General features: G+C 43.6%; 1 protein-coding gene across 2 annotated transcripts; it reads right to left on the bottom strand.

Moving 5' to 3' along the window:
• Nucleotides 1–279: 279 nt before the first annotated feature.
• peli2 (pellino E3 ubiquitin protein ligase family member 2) lies at nucleotides 280–13534 on the bottom strand. Of its 2 annotated transcripts, none has more exons than XM_083997798.1 (6): nucleotides 13240–13534; nucleotides 7874–8003; nucleotides 5467–5568; nucleotides 4432–4629; nucleotides 4086–4274; nucleotides 280–3920 (listed from the first exon to the last, which is right to left on the bottom strand). In XM_083997798.1, the coding sequence occupies exons 1-6, from the start codon at nucleotides 13314–13316 to the stop codon at nucleotides 3342–3344; spliced, it is 1275 nt and encodes a 424-aa protein (XP_083853924.1). In that variant the 5' UTR covers nucleotides 13317–13534; the 3' UTR covers nucleotides 280–3341. The 2 variants fall into 2 exon arrangements, with proteins under 2 accessions (XP_083853924.1, XP_083853925.1); XM_083997799.1 differs by having other exon boundaries at nucleotides 7883–8003.
• Between the last annotated feature and the right edge of the window lie 1427 nt (nucleotides 13535–14961).

Raw genomic sequence — 14961 nt, 5'->3', positions numbered from 1 at the left:
CATGTCTTATGTGCGATGCCTGGATTTAAATACATCTGCAAATAAATCTAACAACAGTATAATTAATTTATTTTTTTTCAAAGGCAAAACAAAGACATATGGAATGTAGGAGATAAATGTCTAACTTTAAATATATAGCCTATACATTCAGTATATCTCCTGTGGTAGCCTAATTGCACATACAGAGGATTTTCAGGCACATACTGTACACAGGCATGCCAATTTAGTTAATTCAATTTATCTCGTTTCAGATGTATTTGGGATGTATTTATACTTTAGTCTTTTGCATTTAGAAAAAAAAAAAAGAAAAAACATGAAAAACTTCCATTTCTGTGCTGTGTGTTTTTGGCTCTTGATAGCCGCAGGCTCAGTGGATTGGTGCTCACAGTGCCAACATCTCTATTGTTGAGGAAATAGTGCCCTCCTGTGGCTTCAGGGGGAAACTACACCCTGCTCACAACGCCAAGGGAGTGTTAACTCACGCTATCATTTCTTATGGTAAATATTAAGATGAGCCTGATAAGATAGAACATGAAATGTGAATAAAATAGACTTCAAGAAAATTCTTGCCCTTATCTGAAAGTTAAAATAATATGCAGTGTTTGATGGAGCTATCAACAGTCAGGGCCATTTTGGCGACCAAGATAGAAGAGCAATGCTCATACAGAGGAATGATGAAACACATATGTAACTGTGATTAAACATTACAGCTGCTGTGTTGTGTGAACACAGCCGAGACATCTGGAGTTCAAAGGCAGGAGATGAAAAAGAAAGAAAGAAAGAAGCCAATTCTCATCAACTCTACACACCTTTTTAAAAAAATCAGTGGATCATTTAAGAATTGCCTCAGTGTCCCAGAACATTACCGACAAGTGTAACATTTTAGCAGACTGCCAGGCCTAAAACAGAGACAACCAACTCAGTCTAGCATATTTTTAAAAAATATTTTTATTCTTTGCAAAAGAGGCATTGGGAGCATCAGTGTGTTCTATGGCTTGTGTACAGAGTTCCTGTAGGAGACAAAATCATAGAACAAGCCCTTGGGTGAACTGAGGGCCCCACCCATGTTTACCAAGGAGGAATGTTTGAGGCAGCTACTCTGCAGCTGTTACAGAACACGGTGTTAAGCAACGGGCACAGTGTTTGAGCTCAAAGTGTTAGAAAGGAATGCTACTGTACAGTATGTGGCTTGGTGATTGACCCTGCAAGGCAGTTACATAAAAATCTGAGGAAATCGAGCCATTCGGAAATGCTCTGTGGTATGAGCAAAGCGTAATGCTGCTGATTCTTTTGAAGAATGCTGAGTATGTTTCTCTTAGGAAGGAACCAAAAAAAAAACACACAAAAAAAATTACCCCAGCAGTCCACCGCTGCTGCTGCTGCTGAGATTTCTATCTTTGTTGTAAAGTCTAGGAGCCCTTAACCATGGTGGATCCTGCCCCTCAGCAATACCTCCGAATTGTATTCATCATACTTGGAGGAACATTTGAATGCTATAATAGAAGCATGACTGTCAACGTCCCACAGTTATAATGCTCACTGTGTATTTGATAAAGTCTTGGCAGAATTAATGCTTTTGACTACTCGATGTAGTCGATGGGCACAGTCTGGCGAGCTAACATCGCAGAAGAATGCACAGATTCGTCCCAGATTCTTTAGTTTCAATTCATCCGCTATTTTGTTGTGGACAACTTGACTCATCCAAACACAATAGTACTTACCAAATTTGGCATTGGTTATGATAATATCATTATTCCCATGGAGCTAGTGCGTGCAACTGAACAGCCTTGACTGTAATCCAGAGCTGTCAACACTCCACCGTAGCAGCAGTTTGGGTTTACATCTTGCATGTGGAGAGAAAACAGTTCCTCCTTATATTTGGTATAATCTCTGGATGCTGCTGAGACTGTGCCCAGGTTTGAGAGCGTATAAATCATTGGATCAAACCCAGCGTGGGATAAAGCTAACAACAGTGCAGACTGAATACAGTACATGTGTGGGGTAGGGACAGCAAGCTAGCAGGCTACTAGCAAGCAGGTGCGGCTATGGCCAGTGTTTGAACAGCTCCAATGTTAGTCTTTCACTGCAAATAGGCCTGACCTGTACCTTTAACACCAGTGAGAGAGAAAGAGAGAGAGAGTTGTGGAGTTGGAGCACCACCAGTGAGGAGAGTCAATGTGTTTCAGTACATTCATCGTCACACCCTGCGAGCTTGGTTGAATTCCTGTGTTCTCTCTGGTAGCGTTTTGGGTGGTGGGTGAGATCATGGAAAAGGGGGGGATTGGGGATTGGGGGTGAAATGATGTAGGGCGATGCTGAACAAAAGCCCAAGGGCACCCACACGGTCCAACCCGCACACACAATCACACATGCACGCACGCACACACTCACAAACATTCTCACGCACACATTATTTATGCAGGAGAAAAATATATTAACATTTGCATTAGAAAACAGTACAAGGGCCTCAGTGTAGTAAAATACCTCCTCTGTCAGATAAAAACGTGGAAGAGAATCCATGTGGGTTGTCATTTTCTTATGTCTTCTGTATGCAAAACTAACTCTCTCTTTGCCTTCAACAAAATAGCTTTTCTCATTTATGAAAAATATTCCCACAGTTGAATGAAAAATATCCCCCCACCCCCTTTTTAAACAATGTTCAGCAAATGGAAGCCACCTCTGGAGAGCTACATGATCTAGATGCCACCAGGGGGTTAAGGCCAGCAGGCCGATGGGGAGTACTTAACTAGTTAGCCATGAGATCACAAGGTTCTCCTGGCTTCTCCCAGCCAACAGTCCAGCTGTCTGGCTCTGTAAAAACTTTGTCTCAGACCCTCCAGGAACTAGCCTATAAACCCTCCCCCCCCATTTCCCTCTCCCAACAGACCCAAGTACACCTGCTCACTATTATCTGGTTCAGTCTGGTTCATGAGTAAAAACGGTTCATTCCTTCTACAACCTTAATCCCACGGCCCTCTGATGGAAAACCAGCAGGCATTGTAGTTTAAACAGCTCAATGCTGGAGCCGTGTTTAAAGCGGTTGGTTGGCAGGACAGCTGAAACAGTATTTCAGTCTGGCAAGAGCCAGGGATCTGTGGTCCAGTGTGCTCCACATCTCTGTATCCCACAGTGGCCATCCAGCCAGCCACAAGAGGCCCTGAACAATCTGTAATGGCTCTCTGTTGTGCAGAATCCACAGCATATGACCAGAAGTTGAGAAGACTTACTCCTTTTCCACAGCTGGCTTACATGAACAAAAGAAAGCACAAAATAATTTGAACAGTTTCACAGCATGTTGGCATTCCTGTCTAATCTTCTCTGCCAGAGCAGGACCCTTCAGCTCAGTCCACCGGGCCCTGGAAGATTAGCTTGGAACAGCCCTGAGTGAGGCTGAGCTGGGTGGCACAGAAGGGGCAGGCGGCGTGGAAGGCGTGGGTGCCATGGGGCAGAGGGATCTCTGCCCAGTACTTGACTGACTTCTCTGAGCACACGTGTCCACATGGCACGAAGGCGTGTGTGGGCGCACCTGTGTCCACGTAGAAGGCCGGCTCGCAGCCCAGCCACAGCGGCACGTAGGGCCCCACCACCCGGCACATGGGACACTCGCGCTGAGTGTTGGGCTCCTGCTCTGAACGGTGACCCCAGTTGTGGTAGCCGTGCACGTGGCCGCACGCTAAATACACCCAGGGCTGCTTATCCTCCAGGGAGGAGAGGGCGCGGCTGCGTTGCATGCTCGGGAAGGCAAGGGTGTTGAGACCTACAGGACACTGGGGTCGTGCTGCGTTGATCTCCTGCCTGAGAGCCTCCAGGTGCTTTTGGGTGGGGGTGTGGAAGAGGCCTTCTGCCGTACGCCACAGCAAAGTGGCTCCACAGAGATCCACCAAGGAACCATCCTGCAGTATGTTGCTCTCGTTCTCCACCTGCAGAGTAGCAGACACAGATTGGGTTAAACTTAGCAACAAAACAAAGAGTCTTTATGCCACTCATGTGACCACCATCATCACAGCAGCATGTGTGACCTAAGAAACATGTGCTTCAGTTATGACACAGTAATGTTTATGCTGTACATGTTGGAGGTTACTGACCAGTTTGCCTGGGGTCTGTGCCGAGCGGGTCTCTCTTAGTGTGTAAACATCCCCACAAACAGAGATCTCTCTCCACACGCCGGGCTTGGACTCTTCTGTGAATCCACCCCTGGGGTGCATCACCAGCACGCCATTGGTTGTTAGGCCATCCATGTGACCGTCAGGGTTTTTCCATTTTGCAGCTTTCTCCTGCAGGCGAGACAGAGCGCAGATGATGATGAGAACTGATGTGTTGTGTGGCATTCAACTTCTTTCTTTTTTTTGCATAACATTACCAAAAGCAGAAATAGCATTTGTTTCTCTGTTTAATGCAGATAAAGATATCGTATGTATGACTAGTAATTACCCCAAGGAAGATGTTTTTGGAGGAGTCGAACCCGGCTGCATAGATGCGAGCAGTGAAGGGAGGGTTGCGCTCACACACAACTCGGCAGGCAAACCGGGAGATGGTGCTCTGTGTGATGGGAGTCTCCTCTCCCTCCTGGCCTCCTGCTACTGTGTCAGTCACCACAAAGTCTATGGGACTCTCTGTGGAACGCCCAATCTACAAAACACAGCAATTAATCAGTATCACGCTCTGCTGTTGTAGGGTTTCTTGTCATCTCCTGTCAGCGCTCCAGCATGCGCATGGACACTGGCAGTGCTTTCTTTTTTAATTCCCTGCAGGCATTTGAACTCTGAACTGTTCTGCTTCCTGGCAGTTCAGCCTTCTGCCAGTGTGTGGCGGTTTGACATTTGAATGATACCGCAAAAGATCTTGTTGCAGTGTGTATGTGTGTTGTGTTCAAAAAAATGCTGAGACACAATCCACTTTGGTACACGGAGTTCAGTACAGCAGCATGTTGTTGTTATATCAGTACATCTCTGAAGAGAGTCCAAGTTTCTATTCTTTTATTTGTGTTCAAAAAGAATATTCCAGGCTTATTTTTAACGCAGACCACAGAGTTCAGCAGTGAAAAATGCCCAAACATTCCTCAAGCTGAAAAAACAGAGGCATTTCCCCCTTTCATTTCCTCATTTCTAAAATCCCAAATTATCCTAAAGTCCTATTTTTGAATTGTCATCATTCTCTACCCCTCTTTGTTTTCATTTACTCAGTGTTGTTTTAAGACATAGACACAGTACAGTCCTGAATATGTTGCACGTGTCTGCAGAGCTAACTTCCCCGTGTCATCATCTTCTTGCTGTACATTCAGATTAATGCTACAGACAGAACAGTTGACAGTGCGCTAAACACGACACAAGCCATCTCTGGCAGAGCATGAGATCATGAGGAGGAAAGATGACCAAGTGTGTATCTTTGGACCAAATATCAGTTAATACAGTAAATCAAGTGTAGTTAATCCAATAGGATGTTGAAAAAAACTAAACAAACATTTACCTGAAACATGTCTGTGTCTTTATCATGGCAGTACTCCACCACCACCGTCTGGTTCCTGGACAGTGTGTAGGAGATGCTGTGTTGGCCTTTACAGTTCACAGCCTGAAATACAACAAATGAACAACTTATTACATACACGCTGCTATACTGCATTGCATGTTACCAAATTACACAATAACACATCATGTATTTATTATGATCTCGATGACTCGCGTATAAACACACCACCAACAAAAGAGTGTTTAGTTTTAGTGTCATGGTGAAGCCAGGAGAAACTCTTTGATGTCTTGGTTTGTGGCTTTAACACAGGATGTGAGGGAGCTAGTGTTTCACAAGCAGGAGCTGCACTACCGAAAAGCCTTGTGCAATCATTGAATCATTGCTGAGCTTGGTATTAGATTGCACGGTGCTCAACTGATGAGTCAGCTCCAACCGTCGACGACAACTGTATCGTTTTTAGAAGAAAATGTATATTTGTCCTCATTTAATCCCGTTACTTACGACTAAAAATTTGCAGCGTTTTCAGTTATGATGAATTTTGTTTCTGTGTTTGTTTTTACAGCACGAGCTGAAGCCAGAGCCTCTCGTGACTTATTCCGTAGTTTCTTCAACAAATTACCAGAAAGATCTGTGGCAGGAATTTCTGGCAGAGGAACAGAGGAGAGCGCAGAAAGTCACACTCCCGTGACAGTGACCATAAACTGCCCACTGGCTCAGGCACTGTATTGAGGGAGGGTGAGTTAAAGCCACACAGGCCCAGCTCCCATCAACACTTTACCACATGCCGCTATCATCCAACTCTAATCAGAAAACTCCATTTTCCAAACACCCCCCCTCCCTGCTCTCTCTCTCTCCCTTTGTCACGTGCAGGAGGGAAACAGGGAAGGAGAAAGTGGGTCATCAGCACTGCCACACTCTGCTGTAACATCAGAGACAGACGGGGACAAATGTCATCATCACATGCAGTCTTGTCTCGACTGCACTGCTAAAAACAAATGGTGCTCCACCTGTTCCAGGGCTAAAAGAAGTTTATACACACTCCAAGCAGAGGGGTATATTTTTATAAGCACAACAACCCCCAACCACCCACCCACCCACCCCACCAAAATGTCACACATCCTCCTGGAGTTGAAGGCGTAAAAATAAAAAAAACACAGGCAGTCATAGGCCAACCAGCCCCCAAAAGAAAGAAAGCCAATGTAAGCAATCACATGCACAAATGGAGTAATTGAGATCAAGTGGGGAGATGAGAAAGCAGGGGAAGGATCTGAATAGGAGGCTGGCAGTGGCAGCATGGGAGCTCCTCATTATCTGTCATGAACACCAGAGTGTGCACAGACACGTGAGCTTTCCCTGTCAGCTTCTCAGCAACAGAGTCCTCTCAGTTTGATCGTATGAGACTGAAACACAAGGGGAACAGGAGTAGGTTGGGGAGTGTAGGCTGCTATAGAATGAAAAACAATAGAAAAGAAAGAACGACTCTCCACACACCATCCTGCTCGTCTCGTGAGGAATTGCTATTTTTGACCAAGTGCACAGCTGGAAGTGGAGGGCCGGACTTCTGCGACAAACTTCCTCCACAGTTCACCCTCCCAACCCCAGGCCTGGTGGCAGGGTGGCAGGGAGGAAGAGTGGTAAAAAAAAAGGGGAAGAAGACCGCAGAAGTTCCTATCTCCAAACAGTCTGTGACTTTTAAAATGGCACATTGGAGCAGGAACATTGAGCTTAAACTAGAATGGAAAGACGCACAGTCTCTGTGATGAAAAAAAGTCACAGAAAAAAAACAACAACAAAAAAACCAACGTCTAAGCAGATATCAGGAGTCAAGTTCCAAAAGGTGAGAGTAACTTGAACCACAGCGCCTTGGGCCAGCGAGCTAAACTCTCTATAAATGTCTGAAATACTGGCCTCCAAGAGGTGCAGAGGTAAGCAGGTCCTCCAGCTTGTTTAGCAGTTTTGCTTGGGAACCAAAGGCAGGAATGCAGGGAGGCAGACATGTTATACTGGATGGGGCAGTTTCTGGCAGGCACTCTGGTGCAAAGAAAAAGCTACGGGGCTTGGCGGGGTACTGCAGTTATTGTACTGGAAATATCAACATTAGGGTCTGCCAACAATAATGTAAAGGGGCTTTCTGCATGTTCCAAAAGCTACTGAATCTAAAAAAAAAACAAAAACAAAAAAACGTGGTGCTGCTCTCAAAGTCAGTTTTGGTTTTCAAGAACTACAATCTGCACAGTTCAATAACAATATGGATTCACAGTAGCCTAAGTCCATTGACAAAAATGACTCATTTTGTTTCAGTTATTATTTTGCATGCTTTTTACATTTCTGTCTAAATTAAGAAGAAAAACTAGTTCATTCCCACTCTTAATTAAATCAATCATTCATCTTTCGATCTGTTCTGTACCTTGCTTGCCTGGGGTGTGTTGAGGATGTGCACAGTGCTCGGCTTAACACCATTGGCTTTGGTCCTCCTGTATAGCGCAAATCTGCTTTTCCGTCTACCCCGATCTCCATTGGGCAGAGAGCCATTGTACCTGTCACAGAAAGGGGGGTTGGGGGGGTGGAGGCAAAGAACAGCAAATTAACTTTTTTTTCACACGAAAATGCAAACAGTTTTTTTTGTGGCTGCAAAAAAAAAGATGTGTCTAATGAGATTTACAGGGAGAATTCTTGTAATCATATAACAAGTAAACACGGAGAATTAAAAACATTCATGCGTTTTGAAAAGGAGCTTTGCCACGCATTACATCACTGGCAATCTAATGCACCCTATTAGCAGTCTAAGCGTTACCTTGGATAATGTTTCTTATTACATAATGCACTCTGGTGCTTGTGATTTCAGTGAGCTAGCTCTGTGTACACGGCAGCTGTTCTTTTGGTCTGGGTCCCAGGCAGGAACAGGTTTTAAGATGCACATCAGGTCTGCTATCACTTTGGGCACGCATGCAGTCTGGGTGGAGAACTGGCCCACATGACAGTAACACAGCCTCTCAAAGCTGAATTTTTATTCACTGATACAGACAGCTCTAAGATCTCTATTTCAAAGCCCCAGCTCCACTAGAGAAGCATCTAAGAGCCTTCTCTGCTTTCACTCCTCAGTGCTCGATGCTATCTCTGCCCTCCAGTCTGCTGCGAGGCATCTAGCCCGGGCTGCTCCTTGTGAATGAGGAAGCCCCTTCCGGTAGGACTGGTCCTCTCCCCATCCACCAGCTGGTTCCTACAGCTGGGACACCCCATGCTCTACTCCCATCCAACACACAGGACCTTCTGTCACTCCCATGTAACCGCAGTGTGCTGAACAGACACTTTACAAAACGGAAATGTCTTTATTTAAAGCCTCCAGTTTGCATGGCAGTGCATTTCACGGGGGAATGAGCTCTACCGATCACTACATAATCTGACATTTCTGCTCTGTGTTGCAACATATATGCAACAATGGCAACAAGAAAGCCTCCTTCTGCTCCTCCCTGCCTGACCTCCCTCCCAAGCTAGTCCACCTGTCCCATGTCTCCACGCGGCTGGCCACGCATGGAAACACATGGACCCAGTCAGCACAGTGCACAAAGCTGGCCTGTAGGACAAGCCACCCACAGTGACCTAGAGAGGCAATGAATGATACTGTATTACTACAACTAATACATTGTAGTGGTCAGATGACTGTTTTATTGTCTTAAAATGTTTAACTTAGCCATTATAGTCTTTGGGTTTTACTTCCAGTTATGGGACGTTTATTTTAGATGTTGCTCAGTAAATCTACTCCAAAGTCAAAAGGTAAAAAAAAACAAAAAAAACAAAACAGAAAGCATTTCAAAATGCTAAATTTGCTCCTATTAACCACAACCTATACATAATGATAATCTTGAGTCTAAATAAGATCCATGTGGGTTAGAAATATTGATGATCTCTTTACACTTTAACAGCTAATTTCACACTGTGCCACTAACTCTATATTCCAATTTTATTAGGCCTGTCCTAGAAACTCCCCATCTAAATAAAGAGCAGCTACAGTAGGCCTACATACTGTTCACATTTCTATTTGGTTGAGCTGGATACCTGTGCCTGGATGTCTCACATACAGCACACAATCAGATGATATGCAGCTTAGCATTTTCGCCATGCTGAATTCTAACTGCTGAATATAACCATGTCTCTCTGAGCAACAGCACACATGCCGTCTATTATTCATCATTACATTGAGGAACAATATTCTGTCATCCAGGAACCGCCACCGTCACATTAGCTAGGACAGGCTCTTTAAAGCTGCGCTCCAAATAATTGTGATCGCTTTCCCTTTTGACCTGTGCCAGACAGACAGCGGATTTACCTTCCAATACTTTGGAGCAGGGATTAGACGACTCTGGCGTATCACCTATCCTCCAGGGTTGCGCTAAGGAGCCAACAGCACCTCCTACCTCTTATGCTAACATGAAAGGCTAGTGTTCGCAGAATGAGGAGGAGATATGCTGAGTTGTTATAACACCCATTAGCATGACACAGAGGCAGGGTGGCCTGAACGGGTCACAAAAGATGCCACATGGATCAGATGATGCTGCAAATAAAATTGCAGGCTTTATGGTGTATAATGTGGGTCAATCTAAACTTAACAAATAAATCTAGACAGCCAGATGGAAGAGTGTTGGTCAACTGACTCAGATTCAATCTGCTGTGGCCTCAAGTATCCATCCGACTGGTATGACCTTGCAAAAAACACTGACACCGCGTAAGCTCCACCTACACTGACTGACTTTGAGCTGAGAGAGGCCAAAGACTCGCACTTCTCCTTGGATGAATAAAGAAGGCATCACAACAACAGTGTCAGTTTGTACCAATGATGTCCAAGTTGATTTGTCCACTTCCTTCACCGCAACGCTTCTTGAGAGAGAAATGCACAAAGTTCAATCAATAGCCCCAGTCTCTCAGCCACAATGGACAGAGGAAGCTGAGGAGAGGCAAAGGCTGGGTGCTGATCAATCCATCCTTTCATTTCCAGGATACCCACACACACACACACACACACACACACTCCCCTCCCTTTCACTGACCAGCACCAAGCCAATCCGCCCCGGCAGAGATGGGGGGCAGCCATGCAAGTAATAAGAGCCACCTCGGTCGTGGCAACTAAACCACTGAGGGAACTGCTGCTCAAACAAGCTTTGTTCCATGCTGTCAGCTATCTTGTCTACCATCGGTTTTATCAATGGGATGTGATGACATGGCAGTGATTATACACCCATTACATCTGATTCAAATATGTGTCTTTATGTCAAGAGAGAGAACAAAAGCACCAGCTTCAAACATGCCACATGTTCAGCCTGAGGTAATAAGCAGTCAGCACTTTTTTGGCCCTTATAATAAGCAGGATGACTGTGATTGTATGGGTGGAGGGCGACGGACAAAACCACACTCAGCCACCCTCTGTCTGTATGTCATCTTCACCAGCGTCTCTATTCAAGCGCTGTACGCACTACGTATGTGATACCCGTAGCACAGGCACATAAAAATATTCATTTTAAGTTTTAATAACTTTCAGATGAGTTTCGGTCCTGGTCAAACACCAATCACTGATGTCACAGAAGGTGTTTCCAAACATCTGTTGCAGCTGCTGCCCTTGACAGTTCATCAATAAACATGTTTACAATGATAACTGGCTGCAGTTGTTCCTGTTCAAATCCAGGAAAAACACAGTAGTGGCTGTTGAATATTTTTCATAAACAAAGAAAAAGCCACAACAGCATTTACTTAGTGGCAGGACGAGGCACGTATACTAATACCACTAGCTTTCTTTTGTTTTTTTTACTTCAGCAGATTAGGGCTGAGTACTGAAATTCTGTGATAACAGTGCCAGTATTATAGTTTCAATACTAATGCCAAACCTACTGAAACCTTATTGAGAAGACAATATATCTCTTTTTTTCTTTCAACAAAAGCCTTTTTAACTTAACAAAAGAGGCCAGAGTATTCACATGTTGAATAAAGTCTAAATATAATGCGACTAGTTTGCCAAGTTAAGAGTAAATGTGGATCTTTTATCATCTTTCAATACTTCACAGTAGATTCGAAACAAATACTTGATTTATCCATCAACAGAGGATTAGTAGGTACTCAAGGCGACTTGATTAATAGTTCTTTCTGATAAAAACAATGGTCACTGCCTAAAGCGTCTCAGTTGTTTCTGAGTTACAGTTGTTTCTCTGTTTCACTGTAAACTGATTCTCTTTGGTTTTTTGACTCTTGGTTGCACAGAAACAAGCTCAAAACATCAGTTTGACCTAAAGTAAACTCTAACACATATTTTTCATTTACTGGGCCAGACATTTCAGTTAGATGGTGACTTTCAGACTAATTAATCATAAAAAATAATTGTCAGTGGAAGTGCTTGTTGACTGTTTTCAATATTCTGTCCTCCAGTGGATTCATTATGTTTTGGTACCAAAATGTATTGAGGTTTGATACACAGCCCCTTAAAAGATTATTGGCAGAGCTTTCAGCACCAGGATTCGGATGGTGTTTTAATATAAGATTTGAGACAGAAAAATGCTGCCAGGTTATCAATATAAACATAAACTGAGATTAAACACAACTAAGTTATCAATGATTTCCTTACAAAGAAGTTACCTGCACACAAAAAGAGTTTGCAAACTCATATAGAGATACTGTAAGGTAATGAGTGTACTATGAGACGATTTACATTTGTCCACCCTGTGCTAGCTAGCTTTGCCTTTATTGTGTAGAGCTGTGTATGGTCATTGTGGGCAATATTGCAAATCAATGAGCAGCACTGTTCTCTGGAAATAGTTTGATATGATTTTGAATGTGAATGTGATTAAGTGCCTGAATTTTTTGGAAGTGTTTGGTTTCTTAAATTAGCCAAGAACGCAAAAGAGCAACCATGTTTAATAGTTTTCTACTATCCATTCTTCGACTGACACTGCAAAATCCTGCTAACAGTAACGATCCCCTTAATGTGACCAAGTGACCATGTGACCAGCAGACATGAGAAGATGAATGTAAAGAAATACGGTAGGTCCTTTTGTTGGGAGATCCAAGGTGTGTGGTTTCCAAACTATTATGGCTTCCTGGAAATAACACAAACCTTAGCCTGGTAGTAGCCTACATGTGTATGTGTTATTCAGACGTAACGTTGTGTGGTCTGAGTTACAGATAGTTTTGAGAAAAAAAGGAAGAAGCCTGGGGGCTGGGGGAGGGGACCATGACCACTTCCGAATTCCTTAAACCCCATGAATCCAACTTTAAGGTGGGAAGGAGCGCCCCGGTCAAGCTGCTGAACATCAGACTCGTCCCATCCGACTTACTAAAGTTGGCCTGAACCTATCTATTTCGTGGACATCGGTACATGTCGAGGTGGCCAGGGCCAGATGTTTTCCTAACACTAGTAGTAGTCTGTAATCAAACATCATCACGACTCGGCATAAACGAAAAATGTACATATTTTTTTTGATTGCGCACGTGTCTGATTTGTGGGGTAACGTGAGTGCGTGAATTTCTCAACTGGGCTTGACGTATTTTTCCTCGTAGCTATTATCTAACTGTTTGTTTATGCAGTGAAAATATATTAAGCTTAAGTAAACACGACATTACTGCTAATTATCACATTTCTTCGTGAACTTACAGTCGCTTAGCCAAGTTAGCTCTACGACTGCCCTCTTTGAGAAACTTCCTCTAGATAAATATTCGCTTTTCGTGTCCACTGGGAACGTGTCTATAAAGTAAAATTACCCCCATAATGAACATAATAGCCATTCAACTTACCCCAGCACCACCAGTTCCCCGTATTTCACTGGGTCTTTGGACGGGGCGCAGTGCTCCTCTTGGCTTGACGAAAACATGAGGCTTCTGGCTTCACTGTGTAACGTTAGCTATACAGTAATAACAGCGGCTCAAAAATAACCAGGAATCCCCTTCAAAAAACACCACACGCTCTCATTTCATATCGTATATCCGGCGGCATGCGTCTGTGTGCCCGAGCGAACCCAGTTTTTCATCAAAATAAACTGGTCTCAAACTTCTTTACCGTGACATAGCAAAAATGTAACTTACTTGGCGGTTGAATCCGCTCTGAAGCAGATACAAAAACAGCGAGGAGCAGGGCCGGAACGTACCACTGTGTTGTTCTTTACTTTGTGTAGGGGGGGACGCTTCACTCAACACGGATTTCAAGTCGTTTTCCGGGCAAAATGTGTTGTATATAGATATTTAAAGTATCGACTATAGCATTTTAAAACATATCGTGATTAATTTAAACCAAAGAAAAGCAAAATTGCTGAACTCCGGGTACAACTATCTTCTTGTGCCACCTCACATGGTTCGTGGATCGCACCTTGTGTTATGTAAACAAAGAGTACAATCTGGGAATTCTTAAAGGGATCATACTTTTCCTGATATGTTTTCAAAGTTTCCAGTTTCCTATATCTGACAGAAAAGAAAAAAAGGTTGAACGTACTTTTTCGTCTTAAAATACTCCTCGTATACACAATGCAGGGCACAGTTTTGTTTCAGCAAACATTTATACGAAACACATAGGCTAATTTTACTGGATATGACTACTGTTATGTGTCTAAAGTTACACAGTGGGCCTGCAGAAGGTGGGGTAGTAATAGTGGGAAACACATGGGGAAAATAATCATCCTGCTTCATTTCCTGACTGAGATAATTTGCAGAGTGCAAAGCTGGAGAAATCTGATTTGTTCATTCCGTTGCTTAACCCCCCCTCGTTTTAAGGGCTTTATTTTATTAGGGCTATAGTGCAGTTGGCAAATGCATGTGATTGATTATGCAACCTACCTAATCACATCACTATTTACCTGCGAGCTTGGAAGTTTTATTTCATTACTCAGTTCAACAATTCCATGCCAGTGTCAAGGTTCATGCTTTCATCTCTTCTTTCAAAAGATAGAGTTAATCATATGCTTATTTTTTCTGACGAGAACATGCACATTAATCTACTAATAATGATGATTAAGTTCTTACTTAATTAGTTTCTTATGAGGATGATTCACAGACCTGCTAATGTAACCAAATGTCCAAACCTTATGTGGGGATGTCAAGAACTTCTCAACCACCAATGTCCCACATGTCCAGTTGTTCTCACACCTTTCCGATGAATGTGCCACTTCTCCACTTTACTGCCTCTGTCTTGTTTTCACAAGAATCTACACGGCTGGAGGTGAGGTGCTCTCGCTGTTCCTCCCAGCCCCCTCAGTGGTCCCGTTCCCTCTGCAATTACAGCCCCCTGTTTGAACTGGTGTTCAGTTTCAAAGTGCAATAACGCCTGACATAAAAACAAAAGGTAGCTGGGTGTCACTGGGGCCCACAGAGGTGGATCCCTCCCTACAAGTTGCACAACACGATACATAATTGATGTTTTTTTCTCCCTTTGTAAGCAGCATAACTCAGATGGCATTTGATGGTTCTGTTCATAGCTGCACATACTTGTCCATTAATAGTACAGAGGAGTGAACTCCAGCTTCTTCA

Source organism: Trachurus trachurus, assembly GCF_905171665.1.
Source record: "Trachurus trachurus genome assembly, chromosome: 22".
Taxonomy (NCBI): domain Eukaryota; kingdom Metazoa; phylum Chordata; class Actinopteri; order Carangiformes; family Carangidae; genus Trachurus; species Trachurus trachurus.
The sequence above is the reverse complement of the archived record's forward strand: the minus strand, read 5'-3'. Positions and strand labels throughout refer to the sequence as shown.